The sequence below is a fragment of the Nycticebus coucang genome, chromosome 18, assembly GCF_027406575.1.
Source record: "Nycticebus coucang isolate mNycCou1 chromosome 18, mNycCou1.pri, whole genome shotgun sequence".
Taxonomy (NCBI): Eukaryota; Metazoa; Chordata; class Mammalia; order Primates; family Lorisidae; genus Nycticebus; species Nycticebus coucang.
This window is the reverse complement of record NC_069797.1, coordinates 65,411,870-65,436,563: the sequence shown is the minus strand read 5'-3', so window position 1 is coordinate 65,436,563 and position 24,694 is coordinate 65,411,870. Positions and strand designations below refer to the sequence as shown.

The following is a 24,694-nucleotide window of genomic DNA, read 5'->3' as shown; positions in this document are numbered from 1 at the left end:
AAGTGTCCAGCTGTCCCTGTCATGTCTGCTTTGTTATATCGTATTTCTAGGATATAAAGAAGAGTAATAAACATCACCAAGAGAGAAATTTGTTGTAAATAGAATATGTGGACTTCCAGTAAGAGTAACTAACAAGATTAAGGGGGACCCTCCCCACTTCCCAGGACGAACACAGGATGAAATATAACTATATAAAGTTGAGCTCAAAATAAAGAAAGGGAAATCCTCAGGGGCCAGACATAAAGAGGCGAACTCAAAACAGATTGGAAAGCAGACCTGCCAATGCGGAGGTAGTTGGGGGACCTCAGAGCTGCACAGGCCCTGACGTCTATGGACTGCACAGACCATACCCACAGGGGACAGGAACTATGGCCCCAAGCCCACACAAATGGAGAATTGGAACTGAGAATCAGGCATAAAAATAGTTTTTGACAATCAAGGGCTAAGAGAGGTTACTATGCAGACACCCACATTGAAAGAACTATAAAGGATACACTTTAAGAGAGGAAACTGAGCTTGGGAAGGATAGGTTTTGAGAAGTAATAAAGAACAAATTGATAACTATCTGGGCAAACCCAAATGAGCAGAAATGTGATTAAATTAGGGTATATTCATGGAATCTTTTTTTTTAGAGACAGAGTCTCACTTAATTGCCCTCGGTAGAGTACTGTGGCATCACAGCTCACAGCAACCTCCAACTCCTGGGCTTAGGCGATTCTCTTGCCTCAGCCTCCCAAGTAGCTGGGACTCAGGTGCCCGCCACAACGGCGGCTATTTTTTTGTTGCAGTTTGACCGGGGCTGGGTTCAACCCGCCATCCTCAGTATATGGGGCCAATGCCCTATCCACTGAGCCACAGGTACCGCCCTATTCATGGAATCTAAATAATAAACAACAACACATAAGATGGGAGGGTGGTAATTATATTTTAAAAATACTCTAAGGGGCTAATACTTAGAAATTGAAGACAGCTGATGATTAATTTTAGGTTTTTAGGGGCAAGTATGCATAGTCAAAACATAGAGTTAACCCCTGAAGGGAATAGTAAAACATTATATAATTTTCAAGAGAAGACTTGATCAATTCATAAGAAGCAAGGGAAGGAAAAAGAGAAGCCTACAAAAAGTGTGAGAAAGGAAGGAACAGAAGGATCACTTGCAGATAATATGATTGTCTAATAGAGATTTCAGACCCTCCCCTAAACAACAATGACAACTGCAACAAAAAAATAACCTGGCGTTGTAGTGGACTCTGTAGTCCCAGCTACTCAGGAGGCTAAGGCAAGACACTCGCTTAAGCCCAAGAGTTGGAGGTTGCTGTGAGCTGTGATGCCACAGCACTCTACCAAGGGTGACATAGTGAGACTCTGTCTCAAAAATAATAATAATAATAATAATAAAATAAAAATAAACCTTTGCATAGCATAAAAGACCAAAATTAATAGATTAATAGATAACTATTAACATCAAAATGGAAATTTGGTAAGATTTCTGGGTATAAATCCATCTACAGATGTCAACAGCATTATTATATAGCAAGAGCAATAAATGGGAAAATGTAAATTTTAAAAAATCCATGTATAATAGAAAGAGAAACTTAAAGTTACCCAGTAATAAATCTACAAAATGAGCACAATCTTTCTGGAGAAAAACATAAAACATTTACTTAGGACATTTTAAAACCTTAGACAAATGGTGAAATATACTATATTCATGGATGGGAAGTATTATAAAGTCGGAATCAATTCTCAAATCAATCTATAAATTAGATGCAAATCTAATTAACATGCCAAGCATGTCGTTTTTGTAAAAACCAGAACTGGAGTAGATAATCCTAAAATTTATATTAATAATTTTGAAAAGTTGAGATAGGAAGGACTTGCCCTACTAGATATCATGACTTTTCATAAAGCTATAGCAATTAAGGCAGGGGATGGCGGCGCCTGTGGCTCAAGGAGTAGGGCGCTGGTCCCATATGCTGGAGGTGGCGGGTTCAAACCCAGCCCCAGCCAAAAAAAAAAAAAAAAAAATCACAAAGCAATTAAGGCAGGGGAGGACTAGAGCAGAGTTAAACAAACTCATGGAACAAAACAACCCCCAAATAGATCCATGACATTTTTAGTGCTTAGTGTCTAACAGAGCTGGCATAAGAAATTAATGAGGAAAAAATGAACTCTTCAGTATATGATGTTGGAATGAATGGGTTTCCAATTAGAAAAACAACTAGACCCTTATTTCATACCAAATAAGGTCAAAACAACTAGACCCTTATTTTCAAAAAAATAAATTTCACATTGACTTAAAACTTAAATGTGAAAAATATTGGGAAAAATATAGGTAAATGTCTTTATTAACTGGAGAGTAGGGTAGAACTAATTAAATAAGACATAAGAAATGGATTGAATAATATCACTACATTAAAGTTAAGAGCCTCTGCATAGCATAAGACATACACATAAAAAGTTAAAAAATAAACCTTTACATAGCAGAAAATACCAAAATTAATAGAACCATCCCTTTCTGGAAGAAAATATTTGCAACATTCATATAGACCAAGGACTGGCATTCAAATATATTTTAATTACTCTTATAGATCAATTTTTTTATTTTAAAGAAAGACTAGACGATCTAAAGGTGAGCAAGAACTTGAACATGCAATTCAGAGAAGAGGAAATATGAACGGCCAATATATACTGTATAAGAAAAATGCCTACCCGGTTAGAAGACAGGAAAACACAACTTGAAAAGGCAATAGCCTGCCCTCTCACACACATCAGACTGGCAAAAGTCAAAAAGTCTGATAACACCAGGGGTCGACAAGGCTGTGGGAAGACAAACTCACTTCCAATGCTGGTAAGAGGTATAAACTGGTATCAGCTCTTTAGAGAACCATTGACAATTAGCAAAGTTAAAAATAGGTATATGCTCTGCTTTAACAACTCTAAGTAGAAACCTAGAGAAATTCTTGCACTGTCCACAAGGAGACGTGTACCTGGAGATTAATGCTAACACCATTAAGTGGTGGGAAATAAGTGGAAATAATCCCAGTATCTGCGAATGAGAATACATAAAGGTATGTTCACAAAATGGAAGATTTCACCATGGCTCAACTTTATGAACCAGATCCCAGACACAGTTTGATAAATTTCAAAGGCATAGCACAACGTGCTAAAGATAAACTGCAACAAACAAACAAAATATATGTATGCATTTACATCCGTATGTATAGTATGGGGCCTTTTATGCCAATTTCTAAGATGAACGTAACATTACTGCAGTTATACGTATTGTTTACAGATAACTAAACTTGTGGTAAAAGCATCAAAACAGGGACAAGCCACCCTCTGGCTAGAGGTTACCTTTGGAGAGGGAGGGAATGTGTTAGCCTGGTAGGAAACCTTATTTCACCTGTACCTATGACATTTTATTTCTATATTCTTAAAAAAAAAAAAACATAGAGCCAGGCACAGTGGCACATGCCTATAGTTTCAGATACTTAGGAGGCTGAGGCAGGAGGATCCATTGAGCCCAGCAGTTCAGCCTGTAGAATGTGACGATTGTGCCTAGGAATAGTCACTCCAGCCTGGGCTAAAACAAAAAAGAAAGATCATCACAAACATAAGAAAATACTAATTTGTTAAATATGGGTGATAATGTTAGAATTTATGGCACTGTACACCAAAAATGGTTAGTTTTGCTATAATTTACAAATCAAATTAAAAGCATAAGTTCTAGGGAGTACATACATGAGAATCTGTTAACTTTCTCTCAGGTTTTTTATATACTTGGAATTCTCCATAATTAAATATAATATTTTAAAAATAAATTAGGTAGAAAAATATAGCCTGGTTGCTGTCAAAATGGAGTGGATTAGTGACTGACTGAATAATCTAAAAGGTACAGATGGATAATGTCAACCAAGAGAGAAAGTTCTATGTGTGTCTAAGAAATACCAGGACTTAGTGTTGTGGTGTAGAAATCCAGCCCTAATGGATTTTTTTGGCTGGCCGGGCTAGATTTGAACTATGTGGCTGGCACCCTAGCTGGTTAAGCTACAGGTGCCGAGCCCCTACTGGATTTTTTTTTTTTTTGCAGTTTTTTGCCGGGGCTGGGTTTGAACCCGCCACCTCCAGCATATGGGGCCAGTGCCCGATTCCTTTGAGCCACAGGCACCGCCCCCTACTGGATTTTTTTAAACCAATTATCTGGCTATCTTGGTAGCATCCTTTCCAAAGTCTTGAGGAACCCGTAGCTGGAATGGATGGTAAATTGAAAAGACTGAATGAGAATCCAGAAAAACTTTAGTCATTTGGAATTATGGGCCATTTTCTATCAAGATGAAATTAAATAGGGCCTAATTTGTGGTTCTATTTTTGAATCCTAAAATACCAATTGTATAAGTTAGCACAGGATGAAGGATTTATAACTTTGCAATGATATATTTGAAAGCAATATGGTGATTTGGGTTGACAACTCAATATGAAGCAATTATATCTGTACACACACATACACAATAATAATATATATTGTGTGTGTACATGTAATAAATATACAGCTGAAAACATTATTTTTCAACTATATCAATAAAAGCAAAGTAAAAAATCAAAAAACATAGACTTGATAATCTTACCCAATTTTTCCACTAATCAGAACATACCTGGGATATTTTTATCTGTTCCTTTATAGCAGGCTTTAACATGAATATAGACAAAGTATTTTCAGAAACTTAAGAACCAGAAAACTCAAGTGTTAGGTGGGGAACCTGCAGCTTTAAGGCCACATGTAGTCTTCTAGGTCCTCAAGTGCGCCCTTTCGACTGCATCCAAATTTTACAGAACAAATCCTTTTATTAAAAGGGGCGAAACAGAAAGATGAAGCTTTTCTTGCCTCCTTTGGTGCTTAATAAAAAGAAATCCTGAAATCATAAAGCCCTAGTTTCTTTACCCTCCTGGGATGGAACCAAGACTAATGGGTGGGCATGTGAGGAGTAAGATTTAAATACAGGTTAAGGAAGAAATTTCCAAGCACACAAACCATCTGAGAAGGCAACAGGGTGCCTGATAGTAGATTTTGCTGTGGCCAAGGATGGTCCAGCATTTATGGGACCCCCCTCATCCGGGGGTGTCCTCAAGCAGATTCAAACATCAAACAAGTGGTTGAACATATCAGGTGGCTGAGTGAGCTGGACAACCTGGAAGATCCTTTTCAACCCTAATTTTCTGTGCTTGGACTTATGTGTCAGACATTATCCTGATTCTCTGCACACGTGAGTAAGCAATGAGCCACAGAAAGAAAGAGATGCTTTTTAAACTTGCTATGTCATTTCCTAATTTAAAAAGCTCTTGTGTAGTTGGTAGAGTTTGGACACATATTTTAGAACTGAAATGACTATGATTTAGCCTGAAAGAAAGAAAAAAAAATGGCATGGCATAACTAAGAATAAGATGAATTCTTGTAATCATAAAGGAATCCAAGCCCATTATTTAATAGTCACAACCTGGAGCCACCACCAAGTCATGTGACTACCATGTTGGTGAGGCTGCTTCATAATTGTAATCCATTATACGGGTATTTATGGAAACCAACGATGTACAACAAATTGTGCAGGTATTGAAGAGAACCCCTGGACAGTTACAGCATGGTCATAGTCCTTGCTTTCTGATCAAGGTAGGGTCCAAAGCCAGTTGGTTCCAGCATTAATGAGTCCATCTGTCCATCTGTGAGTGTCCACAGGGCAGGGGTTCCTGAGAGATGGACAGGCAGTGACTAAGATGTTCCTGGTGGCCATTTAATAATTTACAGAGTGATATTGTTGATTTGTAGGCTTGAATTCATGAGCTGGCAAAGTGAGTGGATTTTCTCCCGTACATCAATCTATATGGGAAGTTAAATCACACTCAGAAACTGCCTTGTTGATTTATGCCCCAAAGTAATTATTAGAGGCACCAAAAGTATTAAAAGCCTGTGTAACCAGAGCCTACTCTGCAGTTAATGTGGAAATCAGAAAATTGTTCAGGGCGGCACCTGTGGCTCAGTGGGTAGGGCTCCAGCCCCATACCAAGGATGGCATGTTCAAACACAGCCCTGGCCAAACTGCAACAAAATAATAGCCGGGCGTTGTGGCGGGAGCCTGTAGTCCCAGCTACTTGGGAGGCTGAGGCAAGAGAATCGCCTAAGCCCAGGAGTTGGAGGTTGCTGTGAGCTGTGGAACGCCACAGCACTCAACTGAGGGTGATAAAATGAGACTCTATCTCTACAAAAAAAAAAAAAAAGTTTGGGCAGCACCTGTGGTTCAAGGAGTAGGGCGCTGGCCCCATATACCAGAGGTGGTGGGGTTCAAACCTGGCCCCAGCCAAAAACTGCAAAATAAAAAAAAAATTTTTTTAAGAAAAGAAAAGAAAATTGTTCAAAGGGGAGTTAAATTCAACAATAATTTATCACCAAGCAAAGATAAACATCCATCTATCAACAATCGGTTCACTTTGGCTGTTGCGTAAGTTTTCTATGGGGGCTGGCTGAGAGATAGGCCAAAAAGGAGGGTTGAGGCTCTCTCAATTAAGGCTCATGGTTGCCAGCAGAAGAAAATGAGTCGTAAGCCGAAAGGACATTTTATGGAAAGATGTCAGCAGCCCACAGAATCATCTGGAGGCTTAAGAACCAGCAGGAATCAAGGCAGCTCCAGAGTGCAATAGCCCAGTGATTAGAACCATCTTTAAACAGAACCAGATGGCTTCATTCTGCCCTCTCTACCCCACACCTCCACTGCCTGTCATCAGCGCCACGGCTGCCCTCAGAGTGTCTGAATTGTCGCTGTTTTCTATCACTTGTTATAAAATCCCAAACGTTTTAGTATCCCATTGGGTTCCCAGACTAAGCTCCAGGTGAGTGGGGAGAGGGGCTGCCACACTGCCTTCCCAAATGGCTACTGTATTTTACATCCCCACCAGCAACACATGAGGGTTCCAGTTCTCCGGGTAATCACCGACACACCATCATCTGTCTTTTTGATGACAGCCTCCCTTCTGGGTGTGAAGTGATATCTCCATTTGCATTTCTCTAATGACTAATGATGTTGAGCATCTCTTCCTGTGTTCATTGGGCATTTGTATTTCTTCTCTGGAGAAATGTCTCTTCCTTTGCCAATTTTTTAATTGGGTGTAATGTCCTTTCAAAATGCCATTCATCTTTTTAATATTATACTTGCCTCTGACTTCCAGGGACTGTGAAGTTTCCCCATCCTCTGGCCTTTCCTATAGTATCTGACACACTGTGAGGTGCACAGTGCATCTTGGTGGCTGCCCAATATTTTTGGTATGTAAGTGCTAATGCGTTGGTACATCTACATTAGAACTAATGCAATAGTGCATTCAGTGGCTGTGCTTGGGACTTTGATCCAGTTCAGTTAACCAAATAAATGGTATTTCTTGGCTTATCTTCAGAAAGCCTCATTTCAACTGCCATCCAAGGACAGCAGGTAAGAAAATAATCAAACTCTGGAATAGTGACTCTAAATAAAACCTGTCATCCAGAAGTGTGTGAAGGTGGGCTTTTGTTTTGTCACCTTTTATTTTCACTCTCCGATCCCTTCCCACTGAAGCCCAGGAGGGGAGGGAATGAGGTAGGGGGGAGGAGGGGCCTTGGAGAAAGATGGAGGCTATTTTTAGGCTTGTTTTTCAGCCACAAAGTGTCGTGTTCTTCACCACCCCGGCTGCTGGATTAATTAGGCTGTGCTGGCAGCTGCCAGTCAGGGAGGGATGCCAGCTCCTAATGGTGATTCCACCTAATGCCTGCATTGATTGGCAGGGAGAGAACATTTTCCCAACTGGGCAGCCCTTGCCTTCCACAGCAGTCTCTCCTGGCTTCCATAAGTCATGAACCCTTTTCAGCTGGGCATTCAAAGCCACCCGCTGGTCCTTTTACTTAACAGCTTGTTGGTAGGAGCTTGTCACCATGGTTTGGGTCTCTCATTCCCATTTCCTCTTCTCATCCTTCCCCATCAGTCCCAGATCTGTTAAGCAAATCAATCCCATTTCCCAGATCTTCTCCTACAGTAAGCTCAGTGCCCAGAACTCATGTGGCTTTGGGAGAGCCTATTGCCCAGGTGACAGAGAAGGTGTGAGAGCCATAGATTCTCACCTAATAGCTTAATTCCATGCTATTTAAAAAAAAAAATCTTCATGGTCATGATTGACTTCTGCATATTCAGAGACAGTCTTCATTCATTCCAAATATCTTTATTGAGCACCTGCTGTATAGCAGGCACTGTTTCTAGCTGCTGGGGATGTAACAGTGAACAGAACAAAAATTCCCCCTCCCCATGGGACTTGCATTCCAGTTAGGCGTGACAATGTACAGTCTCCATAATAGATAAAAATGTTATGTATTTTAGAATATGTAATCTTACAATGCTATATAATTGTTTATAGTATATGTTACATTATTTATAAATAGGGGAGCTGTGCACACACTTTTTAGGTGGTAAGTGCCATGGAAGATAATAAAACATCTGAGGTGCTCCCCCCACCTCAGCCCATGCTATTCCCCTCTGTCCCCATCTCCATACGTGTGGCCCTCTGGCTACCACGCCCCCCTCTCATCTGCTTCCTCAACGACCCCATGGGAAATCATAGAAACGGAATGTTTAGGGCTGCTCAGGGTCTTACAGGGCATCTACTCACGTAGTTTTCCACCTTGGTTCTGCCTCACTGCTAGGGGATGACGTGGCCACAGGTGACCCCCTCCCTAAGGGCTTCCCAGCACATTAGCCACCTTACCCTGTTTACTGTCCAAGCAAAGCCTTCCAAGAACCTGTGCGAGCCAGGCCCCTTTTCCCAGAATCCTGACACAAACTGCCTGAGTAGGGAGGCAGATGGTGGGGTCTGTGTGTTCAAGTTCAGGGAACTCCATTTCTAGCCAGTCTCTGGGTGAGGCCCCATCTACCCTGCCTCCTGCTGGGGACAACTGTGGTCCAGACACCGCTTGCCTCTTTACTGCCATGTAAACAAATATGTTAGAAGCACAACGAAAAGTCCAGCCAGGACCACCAGTAAGAAGAGTAAGACAGGAATCAGAGAGGCTGGGGAAGGAAGGTAAAGACCTCAGAAATCTGTGTGGAGACCAGGTGTGGTAGCTCACACCTGTAATACTAGCACCCTGGAAGCCCAAGGCGGGTGGATCGCTTGAGCTCAGGAGTTCAAGACCACCCAGAACAAGAGCAAGACACTATCACTACTAAAAATAGAAAAAGCTAGTGGGGCATAGTGGCGCCTGTAGTCCCAGCTACTCAGGAGGCTGAGTCGAGAGGATTGCTTGAGCCCAGGAGTTAGAGGATGCTGTGAGCTACACCTACCCAGGGTGACAGAGTGAGACTGTCTAAAAAAACAAAGGAAAAAGGAAAGAAAGAACGAAATCTCTATATGGACAACCAGATAAGAACAATCGATTATCATCAAACACTTTGTTAAAAGCACAAAGACGAAACAAAAGGTCCGAATGTTCTTCATGGAATATTCTGTGGGAAATGAGGATGTGAAGGTAACACAGTCCTGTTTAAAATGAGCTGCATTAGAATTAAATGAAATTGAAAACAAAAGAATTATACAACAGATCAATAAATCCAAAAGTTGGTTTTTCGAAAAGATCAATAAAATAGATAAACCTTTGGCCAACCTAACCAGGAAAAAAAGAGTAAAATCTCTAATTTCATCAATCAGAAATAGTAACGATGAAATAACAACAGACCCCTCAGAAATTCAAAAAATCCTTAACGAATACTACAAGAAACTCTACTCTCAGAAATATGAAAATCTGAAAGAAATCGACTAATACCTAGAAGTATGCCACCTACCAAGACTTAGCCAGAATGAAGTGGAAATGTTGAACAGGCCTATATCAAGTTCTGAAATAGCATCAACTATACAAAATCTCCCTAAAAAGAAAAGCCCAGGACCAGATGGCTGTACGTCAGAATTCTACCAAACCTTTAAAGAAGAACTAGTACCTATATTACTAAACCTCTTCCAAAATACAGAAAAAGAAGGAATATTACCCAGCACATTCTACGAAGCAAACATCATCTTGATCCCTAAACCAGGGAAAGACCCAACAAGAAAAGAAAATTATAGACCAATATCACTAATGAATATAGATGCTAAAATACTCAATAAGATCCTAACAAACAGAATCCAACAACACATCAAAAAAATTATACACCACGACCAAGTGGGATTTATCCCAGGGTCTCAAGGCTGGTTCAATATACGTAAATCTATAAATATAATTCAGCACATAAACAAACTAAAAAATAAGGACCATATGATTCTTTCAATTGATGCAGAAAAAGCTTTAGATAATATCCAGCATCCCTTCATGATCAGAACACTTAAGAAAATTGGTAGAGAAGGGACATTTCTTAAACTAATAGAGGCCATCTACAGCAAACCCACAGTCAATATCATATTGAATGGAGTTAAACTGAAATCATTTCCACTTTGATCAGAAACCAGGCAAGGTTGCCCATTGTCTCCATTGCTCTTTAACATGGTAATGGAAGTTTTAGCCATTGCAATTAGGGAAGAAAAGGCGATCAAGGGTATCCACATAGGGTCAGAAGAGATCAAACTTTCACTCTTCGCAGATGATACGATCGTATATCTGGAAAACACCAGGGATTCTACTACAAAACTTTTAGAAGTGATCAAGGAATACAGCAATGTCTCAGGCTACAAAATCAACACCCATAAATCTGTAGCCTTTATATATACCAACAATAACCAAGCCAAAAAAACAGTCAAGGACTCTATTCCTTTCACAGTAGTACCAAAGAAGATGAAATATTTGGGAGTATACCTAACAAAGGACGTGAAAGATCTCTACAAAGAGAACTATGAAACTTTAAGAAAAGAAATAGCTGAAAATGTTAACAAATGGAAAAACATACCATGCTCATGGCTGGGAAGAATCAACATTGTTAAAATGTCTATACTACCCAAAGCAATATATAATTTTAATGCAATTCCTATTAAAGCTCCAGTGTCATATTTTAAAGATCTTGAAAAAATAATACTTCGTTTTATATGGAATCAGAAAAAAACCTCGAATAGCCAAAACATTACTCAGAAATAAAAACACAGCAGGAGGAATCATGCTACCAGACCTGAGACTATACTATAAATCGATAATGATCAAAACAGCATGGTACTGGCACAAAAGCAGAGAAGTAGATGTCTGGAACAGAATAGAGAACCAAGAGATGAATCCAGCTACTTACCATTATTTGATCTTTGACAAGCCAATTAAAAACATTCAGTGGGGAAAAGATTCCCTATTTAAAAAATGGTGCTGGGTGAACTGGCTGGCAACCTGTAGAAGATTGAACCTGGACCCACACCTTTCACCATTAACTAAGATAGACTCTCACTGGATAAAAGATTTAAACTTAAGACATGAAACTATAAAAATACTTGAAGAAAGTGCAGGGAAATCTCTTGAAGGAATCGGCCTAGGTGAATATTTTATAAGGAGGACTCCCCAGGCAATTGAAGCAGTATCAAAAATACACTACTGGGACCTGATCAAACTAAAAAGCTTCTGCACAGACAAGAACACAGTAAGTAAAGCAAGCAGACAGCTCTCAGAATGGGAGAAAATATTTGCAGGTTATACCTCCGATAACGGTCTAATAACCAGAATCCACAGAGAATTCAAACATATTAGCAAGAAAAGAACACGTGATCCCATCTCAGGGTGGGCAAGGGACTTGAAGAGAAACTTCTCTAAAGAAGACAGACGCACAATCTACAAACACATGAGAAAAAGCTCTTCATCCTTAATCATCAGAGAAATGCAAATCAAAACTACTTTGAGATATCACCTAACCCCAATAAGAGTAGCCCACATCACAAAATCCGAAAACTAGAGATGTTGGCGTGGATGTGGAGAAAAGGGCACACTTCTACACTGCTTGTGGGAATGCCCACTAATACGTTCCTTCTGGAAGAATGTTTGGAGAATACTTAGAGACCTAAAAATAGACCTGCCATTCGATCCTATAATTCCTTTACTAGGTTTATACCCAGAAGACCAAAAATCACAATATAACAAAGACATCTGTACCAGAATTGCAGCCCAATTCATAATTGCTAAGTCATGGAAGAAGCCCAAGTGCCCATCAACCCACGAATGGACTAGCAAATTGTGGTACATGTATACCATGGAATATTATGCAGCCTTAAAGAAAGATGGAGACTTTACCTCTTTCATGTTTACATGGATGGAGCTGGAACATATTCTTCTTAGCAAAGTATCTCAGGAATGGAAGAAAAAGTATCCAATGTACTCAGCCCTACTATGAAGCTAAATTATAGCTTTCACATGAAGGCTACAACCCAATCTCACCTCAAGAATACGGGGAAGGGGACAAGGAAGGGGAAGGGAGGGGGGAGGTTAGGGTGGAGGGAGGGTAATGGGTGGGGCCACACCTACTGTGCATCTTAGAATGGGTACAGGCGAAACTTACTAAAGGTAGAATACAAATGTCCACATACAATAACTAAGAAAATGCCATGAAGGCTACGTTGAACAGTTTGATGAGAATATTTCAGATTGTATATGAAACCAGCACATTGTACCCCTTGATTGCACTAATGTACACAGCTGTGATTTAACAATAAAAAAAAAGAAAAGAAAAAGAAAATGAACTGCATTTATCTGAGCATCATCTCAGTACAGAAAGCGGCAGGGTTTAGGTATGCTGTTTTGGAGAAAATCCCAGGACTGTCTTTTCTGCTGGGAAGGTTAAAGTCCAAAATTTCCAGTTAAGGCCGTCATAATTCTGACGCCTGTTGAGAAAATGAAATTAGATTCCATTTAGACCACATTTGGCCTAATGATATTCAAAATCTCTTGGAGCAAATCCCAAATGGGCATAAATTATAATGTGAGATTGGATACGAAGGAGAATGTTGTGGTAATCTGGATTGTAAAGAGCTAGAAGCTTCTAATGGAGAGATGGTTTAGATTTTGGTTCCAGAAACTCTTTATGATCCAATAAACACTGTACCCTAAGACTAGTTCAGATTATGCCTGCCCCTGGGAACTCTCACCAGGCCAGGTCAGGAGACATGGGGTGAATATATGAGATGAGAGATGATCCCCCAGGTTTCTAAACCTTGTGGCTGTGGACATGTGGGGCTGGATAATTATTTGGTGTTGGGGGCTGTCCCACCCATTATAGCAGCATCCTGCCCTCTCCCCACTAGATGCCAGCCCCATCCCCCCATGTTGTGACAGCCAGAAGTATCTCCAAACATCGCCAAATGTCTCATGGGGGGCAAAATCTCCTTCTAGCCCACCGCTGCTCTAGGGTGACCAGCTGGCTCAGTTTGCCTAGGACTTGTGGGATTTCCTGGCATGTGGGACTTTCAGAGTTCAAACCAGAGACCTCCCAGGTAAACCAGAGGAGCTGGCCACCTGATACATTCCATACCAAAGTTTAAAAGTAAAGAAGCCAAACCTTTTGAAATGTCTTTGGGAACCATTGACAAAGGTGTAGGGCGGAATACAAAAGCAGGTGTGGTGTCATTCCGTGACAGCAGGTTGCCACGTTCCATAAAGCCTTTAGAGTTCTGTCTGTCTTCTCTATTAGTTCCCCTAAGGCCTGAGCCTCGGCATGACGAGCCATCGGGAGAGCTGATCCTGGCCCATGGGCCAAGATGACTTGATTCCAACTTGTGGCTCTTGTTTGACACCTGAAGTGACTTTGAGTGACAGCCTTCTTCTTAGAATGGGAGGCTGTGTGACAGTATAGATCATGAAAGTGACAGCCACAGCAGAGACTAATTTAATGCCACTTTCTCTGCAGGCCCCCATAAATCATTGCTGCAGGGAAAAATAAATGTTACTTTTTCAGACAAATGATTCAAATAATGATGTGCTCTGGGGAACCTGGGGGCTGAGAGAAGGTCTGTTAGAAGGCTTAAAAATTACTTAAATAGCATATCATGGAACTTGTCGCAAACACCTCCTGCACCTGTCTGGGTAAATGCCAGAAGGGGCCTCCTTTCCAGACTAATTAGAAGAGGCGCATAAAATCGTATCCGCCGTCTTGGCTAAGCGATCATGTTTTTTAGGCCATCCTCTTGGAAAAGGCAAATTGATTTTAGTGCTGCATATTCCGCATAAATTGGTGGATGAAACAGCTAAAATACAGATTCTAGAATTTGGAGTCCTGATGGACCATTTATGAATAGGAAAACATAACATGAATGGAAAATTGCCAAGGTTTTTCAGCCGCCTTCCAGAATATGATTGTTGTTTAGGAATGTGGTTCTGCTGGGAGGCTTTTAAACTGCTAGAGGGAATGAATTATGGGGAAAGGAAGAACTGGGGCCCCAGAGTGCTACTCGTGAGGAACCTAGTCATTTGAAGGGTACAGATGGAGCCTCTACCCACAAGAGAACCACGGAATGTGGCCTCTGATGCTGTAGGAGACACAGGCACTTGGCCTAAGCTGAACAATGCGTTGTTCACTTGGGGAAGATTCTGGAGCCCTTGAAAGCACAAGAAAACTACTTGTGTGTGACTAGAAGCTGTCTCTTCCTATACTACCCATTAGCATATTGCTCTGGGGGCCAACAGGAAAGAACCCAGGAAAAGTTTTGCTTATAGCCATTTCCTACCAGCAAGCCAGTGTGATTTTCTGTCTGCAGTAGGTTTTTGTTTATTTTCGGAGACAGGGAGAGTCTCCCTTTGTTGGTAGGGTATGAGGGCAGTGGTGCGGTCATAGCTCATAACAATCTCAAACTCCTGGGCCCAAGGGATCCTCCTGTCTCAGCCTCCCATGCAGTTGGGGACTACAGGCACGTACCCCCAAGCTCAGCTAACTTTTTAGTAGAGATGGAGTCTCACTCTTGCTCAGGCTGGTCTTGAACTCCTGTCCTAAGCCATCCTCCCACCTTGCCCTCCAGCGTGCAAGGGTTATAGAGGTGAGCTACCACACCCAGCCTGATTTCCTCCCTCTTGGTGTCAACCTGAGCTGGGTGTCAACTCCGGTGACTGAATACGTCATTGGCAAAAGCTATAAAAACTCCTGTCAGGGAGCAGCCTCATCCTTTTGAGCAGTGTGAACGTAAGGCAAATGAGAGGTTCCTGCAGAGATGATTTTATAGGAGTGAAAAATTCTGCCTTAGAGCAGCAAGAAGAATTGTTATGTGAATTACAAACCTGCTGTGGCTCACGACTCACTGCCCACTGGAGAGCAATGGTCCTCTCTGATGCTTCCACAACTTTGGGGGAGCTTCGCTGCCTCTTTGTTTTAACCCTGATCAACAGCCCAGGAAAGCCTTGGGTTAGGGCTGGCCCAGCCCTTGAGAATACATATTTGTCTTTTCAAAAGCCAGTCCTGGATACTGTCAGAAATGAGAGAAAGAATTTGAGATGACACGCAAGGTACATAGTATTTTACTGGCCCTGGTTGTTCTTTTCATTCTGTGTCTAAGAAGGGTTTGGGATTTGGGGTTCTTCTAGCCTGATGTCCCACTTCCCTAGTTATATCTGAGATTCAAAATTGTTTCTCGTTGTTCTTTATGGCCCACATGCAGCCCTGAGGAGCCGAGAGTCTACCTCATCACCCTGGGCCTGATCTCCTGCTAGACATTAGCATCCCAGGGGCTTAGCTGAAGGCATCAGAATGGGAGAGAAGCAAATGGTGGCCTCTAGAAAGACATAAACCTTTGGTTCTGATGCTGGGGGGAAATACAATTATGCAGATATATTTTAAGGAATAGATACTATCATATTTTTAAAAATAATATTTAAAGAATTCTCCTGGGCTGCATTGTGCTAAAGGGTTTGCCTCTGAAGAAAAACAAAATGAAACTTCATTAGTATTTGGTTTATAAAAGACCTTGAGACTTGGGCCTTTCGAGAATTTGTTTTCTGCAAATGGCTGCCCAGGCCCTTGCTCCAGAGGAGTAGCTCTGTGATTTCATTAGTTTCCTAATAAACCACAACAAACTGCCACAAACTGGGTGGCTTCAAACCACACAAATTCATCTTGTTGCGTTTCTGAGGGCTCGGAGGGGGAGTCTGCTCCATGCCTCTCTCTCCCAGCCTCCTGCCTAACTCCCGTCTCTGTCCACGTCCTCACCAGGCATTCCGCTCTGTGTGCCGCTGAGTCTCAAATCTCTCTCTCCTTTCTCTTGTAATGATTCCAGTCATGGAATTAGGGCTTAGCCTATATCTGAGAGGACTTCATTTTGTGATCCTTAATTATATCTGCAAAGATGCTATTTTCAAATAAGTTCCTATTGACAGATGGTGAAGGTTGAGACCTGGACCTATCTTTTGGGGTAGACACAATTCAACGCCCTAGAGTCATCGAGGGACCGTAGTTTGTTCCTCTTCTTATCTCCATGTTGCTCCTCTCTGTTGCTTTCGTGCCTTTTTAAAAGACCACTCACATGGGTTGCTAGGCTCAAGCCTGTCATTTGTCTCTGTCCCCCACCCCCCGCCCTATTTGGGCTTAAACATCCCTTCATCCCACTTCCACCCTACCCCTGTGCGGAGACAAAGCCCAGGCTGGCCAAATGCTCTGAACAGGGCACCTTCAGGCCCTCAATTCACATGTCCTTGCAAATCCAGTTGAAGAGGAGAGACTTACAGACCTATAGTGTCCCCGTCTATTCTGGGGACACACAGATATACACAAGCAATGACTAACTATGGTAAAGACCAGGCTTAGAGCTGGGGTGGCCACGGAGAGGACAGATGCTCAGAACTCCTCTGAGGTCTCCAGCATGTTCTCCAGAAAGATGTGGTAGCACGGTGAGGCTCTGAACACACTCTAATTGTTTTTCATTTTCTTTCTTTCTTTCCTCTTAGCAAACTGCCTAGCTGGGCCAGAGCTGTTGTCCCCAAAATATTTTATGTTACGGAGAAGGCTTGGAACTATTATCCCTACACAATTACAGGTAAGTCCCTTAGTACAGCCATATGCCACACATAGCAAAGACTCAAGACTTTACAAGGGCCTTGTGCAAACCCTGTAATATCTCCCTCATCCTCTGCTCTTGTACTTCTGGGTCATCAGCACTCTTCCTGACACTGACACAGGGACATCAGGGAAAACCGGGGCGCAGGGGAGGGGTGTGGTGGGGGGAGGTTAAGCTAAGATATTCCATCTTTCTTCTTAAAGTGATTGTAATAAAGGGCTATGGAGAAGATGGAGGTCGTTTTAGTGACATTTCTAGAGGTTTTATGGTCCTTATTTTTGTCTGTTTCCTGAAAATGTCTCAAGTAATTTGCTGGTATAATTTGTCTACAAACTGTTTTTTTTTTGTTTGTTTGTTTTTTGAAACAAAGTGTCACATTGTCACCCTGGGTAGAGTGCCATGGTGTCATCATAGCTCACAGCAACCTCAAATTCTTGGGTTTAATTGATCCTCTTATCTCAGCCTCCCAAGTAGCTGGGACTACAAGTGCCCACGACAACATCCGGCTAGTATTTATTTATTTATTTATTTATTTTTGAGACAGAGTCTTACTATGTTGCCCTCCGTAGAGTGCTGTGGCATCACAGCTCACAGCAACCTAGTTTTTCTACTTTTAGTAGAGACAGGTTCTGGCCCTTTTTGAGGCTGGTCTCAAACTCCTGAGCTCAAGCAATCCACCCACCGAGGCCTGCCCGAGTGCTAGGATGACAGGAGTGAGCTGCTACTCCCAGCCTGTCTATGAACTTTTGGTTTGTTTGTTTTCCAGCTCCCCTCACCCCCTAATTTGACTATAATTTGTAGGAAAGAGTCAGTTGGTTCTCTTGGCCCCAAGCTACTTCCTTTGCTATTAGATAATATGAACATCTAAGATCAGTTTCCCTCTCGCATGAAATGCAATGGGAATGAACTCTCTGTACTCACAACTGTGGCCACAAAGATTGAAGTTTGGTTACTGCCCTCAAACACACTAAGATTCGCGATCGCACTTGAACATCATCATAGCAAGCTCTTATTGGTTATAAAAGCAGCTTTTCCACTCAAAAGATTTCCTTTGTGGTTAATGAAATGTTCTACTGGAATTATGAGTCTTTAATTCTGCTTTTATAATGCCAACTCTTTGGTTTTTAATTAGCCACAAACCTATAGGCTAATTGAATCTTGTCTTGTTTTTATCTGCCCAACCACAGTAGTATCATATGAAAAAATTTCAGTGCAAACGTGGAGACATTTAGTGTTTATGAAAGTTTAATTTTTGAAAGGTTCTTTAGCACATTGTTAGTAATGATAATTCATCGATATCTGTTAATTCTCTGGCTTTGTATTGCATGTAAGCATGTTCTAAATCATGATTTTGTCTCTCTTCTTTCCCCTCTTCTTTGAATGAACATGTGGAATCAGAATACACAGTAAGTTTTATTTAATTACTTTTCAATATTCTGTCTATGATCAGTGGGACAATTGGAACTTTCATTGTATTACTTGTCTTATCAATGTAATAATTTTTAAAAAGAGGAATAATTCAGAATCAGAAATATTTAAATGAAAGCTGTTATAGTTACATATGATGCAATAATTTGAATGTTCTCATTTGTTCAAGAACACGAATGCTAATTTCAAGTGCCTGATAGTCACTTTATGTAATTAACTTTTGCGTGTAATTTTTAAATAGTTTGCTTTGTTGGTGATAGTTTGCTATAATAGAAGAATGATTTCTAAGAATGTGATATTAAAGAGATGAAAGTGGTTACTGATGGAAGGTAGGGCTTGTACTCACAGGCTGTGTTCTGTTCTGTTAGTGGAGAGCTCTAACCTGGAAAGACATGTGTGCAAACTATTTTAATCAGATATTTTGATTGCACAGTCTCTGTGACTTGATAAAATAATTTAATTCCTTCCTATCCGAAGAGCCTCTAGATTTATTATCACATACCTTCCCCGCCCGCTCCCGAAAAAGAAAACCTATAGTGTTGAGAGTTGTGGTAGTTTCCCCAGAGGCCAACGGGTCAAGCTGTCGTAACAATAACAACAAAATGGTTAATTAAGCTGTGAAAAGAATTGAGTTTCTAGGTTCTATCAACAGCCAAAGGAAAGAGAGATGGTGAGAGAAATGGAGGAAAGTGATTTATCATGCCCTTGGCATGAACATGGTACCTGGCATATCCTAGGTGCTTAATAAACAGCTCTTGAATGACAGAATGAATGCATAAATAATGGATAGATAGCCCCAACACAGGCTTTAGAGTCAGGCAGGCCTGGGTGTCCTCAAGCTCTGCCGCTTACTGACCTGAGTCTCTAAGCAAGTGGTCCCTAACTGCTAGTTCTTGAACTTCATGCTGGTCTGTGAGTATGTCCTCATCTATCCTCTGCAGAATTAGAAAACAAGCAGAAATAATATTCAGAGTTTTTTTTGTTGTTGTTGTAATTTGGCCGGGGCTGGGTTTGAACTTACCACCCTCGGTATATGGGGCCAGCGCCCTACTCACTGAGCCACAGGCACCGCCCAATATTCAGAGTTTTTCATAAAATTATATTTATTTCACCTAAAGGATTGTTGGTAATTACATCCCCTCATGCTTGGGTATTAAAATTTCTATTATGAGATTATAAGAATACATAGAGCATCCCCTCCCCCATGTCTCCAACTTTGAAAAAAGAAGAAACTCTATGGCAAAATGCACATTTAAAATTTTTGAAGTCAGCAATCCACTGCTCTGGAATAAGCATCTTAACTTTTCTGAACTAAATGTCCTCTTTTCTAAGAGTAGTGTAATCCTTTCTTCCTAGAGCTATCAGTAGACACAGTCAACGATCTGACATAGGGCTTGGAAAACATTTTCGGGAGAAGGTCATATTGTAAATATCTTCAGCTTTGTGGTTCACATAGTCTCTTATTACTGCAAAAGCAACCATAGACGGTATGTAAACAAGTAGTCATATTCACCCAAGCAACAGGCCACATTTGGCCCCCAGACTCATTTGGCAACCCCAAATTTAATGCAAAGAAAGCTGTTAGCGTGTCGCCTGTAGATAGCAGATACCCCACCCCCCCAGTGCCATTGCTTCTAACACTTGCATAATCATTGAGAGGTAGACTTTGGAATGGGTTGAATCTTGCTTCAGTACACATTAGCAGACCCTTGAAGCCTCCGTTTAAATATATTAGCTCTCTCATAAAGGGTAAGTGAAGATGGTATTAAATAATCCACGTAAAATTTTAGCACAGTGCTTGGTGCACAGTAACTACACATTCATCATCATATGCCGTGCAATGCTAGAAGCTGCCATCACTAAAATGGAAAGTGAGAATAGATCTTAGGGTCCTTTGATGCAGACTGGCGTCCAGTGATCAGACTGCAAGGTACCAGTTGTCTAGGATACTATTTCATTTTAGCAGTATCTGCTATGACTCTACCTCCCACTTCCTTGAAAATTTATGTTCGGACTTTTCATTTGAAATATAATCAATAGCTTTGTGAAACAGAGAATTCTTGTCCATGTAACTACTCCAAGGAAGTTTTTTATCTGGTGAGCTTTAGAGTTAGATCACTTTGATTGCCCCCCAACCCGATGACACTTGTTCTTCATAAGTCCATGACAGAACCATGAAATGTGGAAGTTGTAGGCAATATTAACATATAGGTAACAGAGAAATGAAGTTGGAAAAAAATGTATAATGATATTGTATTCATTTTTTAGGAATATGTATTAAAATTCTGAAGACAGAATACAATAGAATGGAAACCATGGTTCTTGACCAAGCCCTCCCCATGGGCCGTTGAAGTTCAGGGACAGGGCTGCAGTCCCCAAAGCAGGAGACAGGAAGCGTAGGACATGGCACTCTTAGGCAGGTTACTTAATGGCGTGGTGCTAGGGAGATAAGGTTGTCAGTTTTAGTAAGTAAAATATAGGATATCCAGTTAAATTTGAATTTTCAGATAAACAGTAGATAATTTTCATCATAAGGATGCCTCAAATATTGCACAGGACATATTATGCTAAAATGTTGTTTATCTGGCAACAAGATGGGGGAGAGGTAGTTATATGGCAAAACTGGTCTCAGGGTCTCAAGTTCGAAACTCAGTGGGCCAAGGGAAGGGAAGGGATGGGATGTATATCACTCAGGAACCTATCCTGCACTTGACATGCCACAATAACTCTAAGGCTGATCAGATGCCCTATTGGAACAGCTGGAAGGTCCTTCTTGCCTCACTTAGGATTGGACTGAGTAAGGCAGGGTTGGGGAAAAGTAAATAGGAGCAGATGAATATAAAATTGTCAGGGTTTCAGGGAAGGCCTGTGTTATATATAAGTGTTATAATTGAAGTGCAAACACAGGACTGTAGGAAGGAGATATTCTGCTGGAGATAAATATGAGTAGATTTCTTGGAGAAAGTGGCATTTGAGCTGGACTTGAAGGGAAGTAGAATGCCCCTTGCAGAAGCCTGCTCTGCTTTCATCAGCTTGGGCTGCTCTAACAAAATGCCACAGACGGCGTTAAACAACAGACATTTATTTCTCATTTGGGGGAATCAGGAAGTGTAAGAGCAGGCCACTGCCTGATTCAGCTTCTGGGGAGGGCTCTCTTCCTGGCTTGCAGACAGCCACCTCCTTGCTGTATCCTCACATGGCAAGGAGAGAGGGCAGGTTCTCTGGTCTCTTCTTATAAGGGCACTAATCTTATGAGGACCCTGCCCCCAGGACCTCATCTAGACCTAATTACCTCCCAAAGGTCCTACCTCTAAACACCATTTCACTGGGGCACAGGGCTTCAAAGTATACATTTTTGAAGAAATGATTCAGTCCATAGCATGCTCATTCTAGGCCGAGTGGGGAAGTGACGTTGGTGGATCCTAGCTGCCTGGAGGGTGGGTCATGGTGCTTTGATGACAGATCAGGATCTAGATTTAATTCCCTGTGGGGAAATCACATTGTTCCTAGCTAGTGCACTTTTATTTTCCATCCCAAATATAGGACAGCTTCTCTTTCCGTCTCCCCGGTGACTAGGGGATCTGGATTTTTCTCTCTCTGGCCCCAGTGCACTCCTCCAGGCCTGCAGTGTGCATTTTGAAGCTGCCACCCCTTGACTAGGACTCAGCTGTGTTCTCACGCTCTCTGCCCACAACAGCCCCGAGGGAAGAGCCCACCCTCCACTCTGACTACAGGGTCTGCTCCCAGGATTTATGCCGGATGCTTTCAGCTGCCTTCATCTTTTTGCCTGCTTCAAATGCTTTTTAATTGGGCTCTTTATCCCCTGATCCTTTAATCCTAAATACCTCTTCTTGATGTCTTTCCCAAGCTCCATATTTCCTGTTCTATGTCCAAGAGCAAAACTTCCCCAGTGTCAGACTCCCAGCTAGGATCACTGCACCCTACCCTTCCTCCGAGAGGCAGTCCCTAGGACTCTAAAACCTCCAGACCAATGTCTCTTCCCAGAAAGCATTAGCCCAGAGCACTATGTGCCTGTGCCTGGGATCCTCTGGGTCTTATTACATCTGACTGTCCAGACTATTTCCTAGACCTCATGCTGTCCTCATTTGCACCAAAACCTAGGCAAGAGAACTTTCTTTTTAGGGCCATCTGAGGCTTCAGCACCATCACAGTTATCAAAACATAAAAGCTTTTTCCTCACTGTGAGTGACTGTGTGTGTTTAGAATTATGTGAAAATGTCCTTTGCCCAGGAAGTGGAAAAATATCTTTAGCTTGGTTATGGGAAAAATCTTAATTATACAGTAAACAACAACACAATGACAATTTTCCAGAGGACAGACCATCTAGCAGTTCTTCAAAACCAGCAGGTTCTTCTGAGGTTTGCAAAGTCAAAAAGGAAGGTGACTGAGGAGACTGGCTGCCTTCCAAAGTTGTTGATTTTGTTTTTCTAGAGCTTTAAAAAAAAAAACACCATGCTTGAAGATGAGCATAAGTAGGCAGAGTCGATTCAGCTTCAGAAGTAAGGAAGGAAAAAGGATTTTCTTGTCCTTTGGAGGAATTTGAAAACTTAAGGTATAGGAAGCTGATAACAGTGACCAAGATTATACATGTTTGGCTGCCATGACTACCCTACTCCACCAAAACTTCATTTAATAAGAATCCGCAGAAGAGGCTGTGACAAATAAGATGTGTCTTTCTGTGAGTTAGAATGGTGAGAACAAGGGCAGTGGTCGGCTGGTCAGTCTTACCCAGCATTTTAATTATTTAGATGAAAGAGGTAGAAAAAGAAAATGGCAACAGACAAGGGGAAATGAAAGGACTCTTTAAGGACGCCCTCAATTCGTATTGAGCCACAGTGAGAGGTGGGATTGTTCAGAGATGGCTCAGACAAGCTGGGGAAGGGAGTCAAGGCAGTTCATGGCAGAGCATTAAGCCTCAGTCGCCCAGGATGAACTCAGGTTATCAGAAGGCAGCTAAACTGTCTTAGATGGGAATGTCACTCCCAGTCTGGGCCGTCTCAGCTTCCCCAGTAATCCAAGAGCCGGTGGGTGCTCTATGTGAAGACTGATGACCTCCATTGTTCACGAGCCTCCCGTACCCCTCCTTCCACTGAGTCCCAGCCAAGGGGTGGTAGAAGCCACTAAATTACATAACTAGGAAAGTCAGAGCAAATCCAGGAAAGAATGTGTTTATTATACCAAACCTCTAGTATTATTTAGAAGGAAATTAGAGAACAATAATCTGGCCATTTAATCTAATATGGAAGCTAAGAGAATGAAAACCCTTAAGTGTCCCTTCTTTGGGAGCACAGAGTGAGGGATTAGCTGGTTAGGAAGTGACTTTGTCTATACATCACAAAGAACCCTGGATAGCCAAGGCAGATACTGTAGCTCTTCTTTAGGGACTAGGACAAAGAATCAGTCCAGCTATGAGCCAGGCAGCAATTAGGCCAGTGGTTCTCAACCTTCCTAATGCTGCGACCCTTTAATACAGTTCCTCATGTTGTGGTGACCCCCAACCAGAAAATTATTTTCGTTGCTCCTTCATAACTATAATTTTGCTACTGTTATGAATCGTGATGTAAATATCTAATATGCAGGATGGTCTTAGGCGACCCCTGTGAAAGGGTCGTTGGACCCCCAAAGGGGTCACGACCCACAGATTGAGAACCGCTGAATTAGGCACAGGCCTGGACCAGACTTCACAGAAAAGATGGGAGAGATACAGGCCATGGGTTGAGACTGGTGTCATGGTGGCCAGAGCATCATCTTAATTGGCATATATATATATAGATAGATAGATAGATAGATAGATAGATAGATAGATAGATATAGATATAGATATAGATATATACCATGCATAGGTATATACATATATATATATATATGCCATGCATAGGTATGTACATATATATATATGCCAATTAAGATGATGCTCAGCCAATTAAGTAAGAGAAGGGATACACAGAGCTAAACAGACTTTATAATATAGGCCTTCTCAGACAATTTCCTGTTCTAATACACACATGGGACATTGGACTTTTGTAAGTCCAATCTTCTAAAAGTTAGAGGAGTTCCAGAAACATCTCTCAGCATCAGAGCGTTATATGCCCACTGAATACGGCAGTGGATCAGTTCCATTTCAGTGGGGCAACATGGTGTCTGAAGAGTACTGTTACGCAAATGCCAAACTTTTTTGAGGATTACCCAAGAGTAATGAGAATGTTTTTAGAATCCGGTGACACAGAACCTTTCCAAGCAAAGTCAGCTCTGTGAA

The 24,694-nt window shown here is 41.6% G+C and overlaps 1 protein-coding gene across 3 annotated transcripts in view; it reads left to right on the top strand.

Moving 5' to 3' along the window:
- The window catches only part of PITPNC1 (phosphatidylinositol transfer protein cytoplasmic 1), a 278,262-nt gene that overhangs the window by 143,541 nt on the left and 110,027 nt on the right, over nucleotides 1-24,694 (top strand). For 2 of the 3 annotated variants that reach the window (XM_053570825.1, XM_053570826.1), the window contains exon 3: nucleotides 16,880-16,968. In XM_053570825.1, coding sequence (XP_053426800.1) covers nucleotides 16,880-16,968 — 89 coding nt within the window. Of the gene's footprint in view, nucleotides 1-16,879; nucleotides 16,969-18,387; nucleotides 18,396-24,694 lie in introns of all 3 variants that reach the window. The other variant, XM_053570827.1, reaches the window with a different exon arrangement.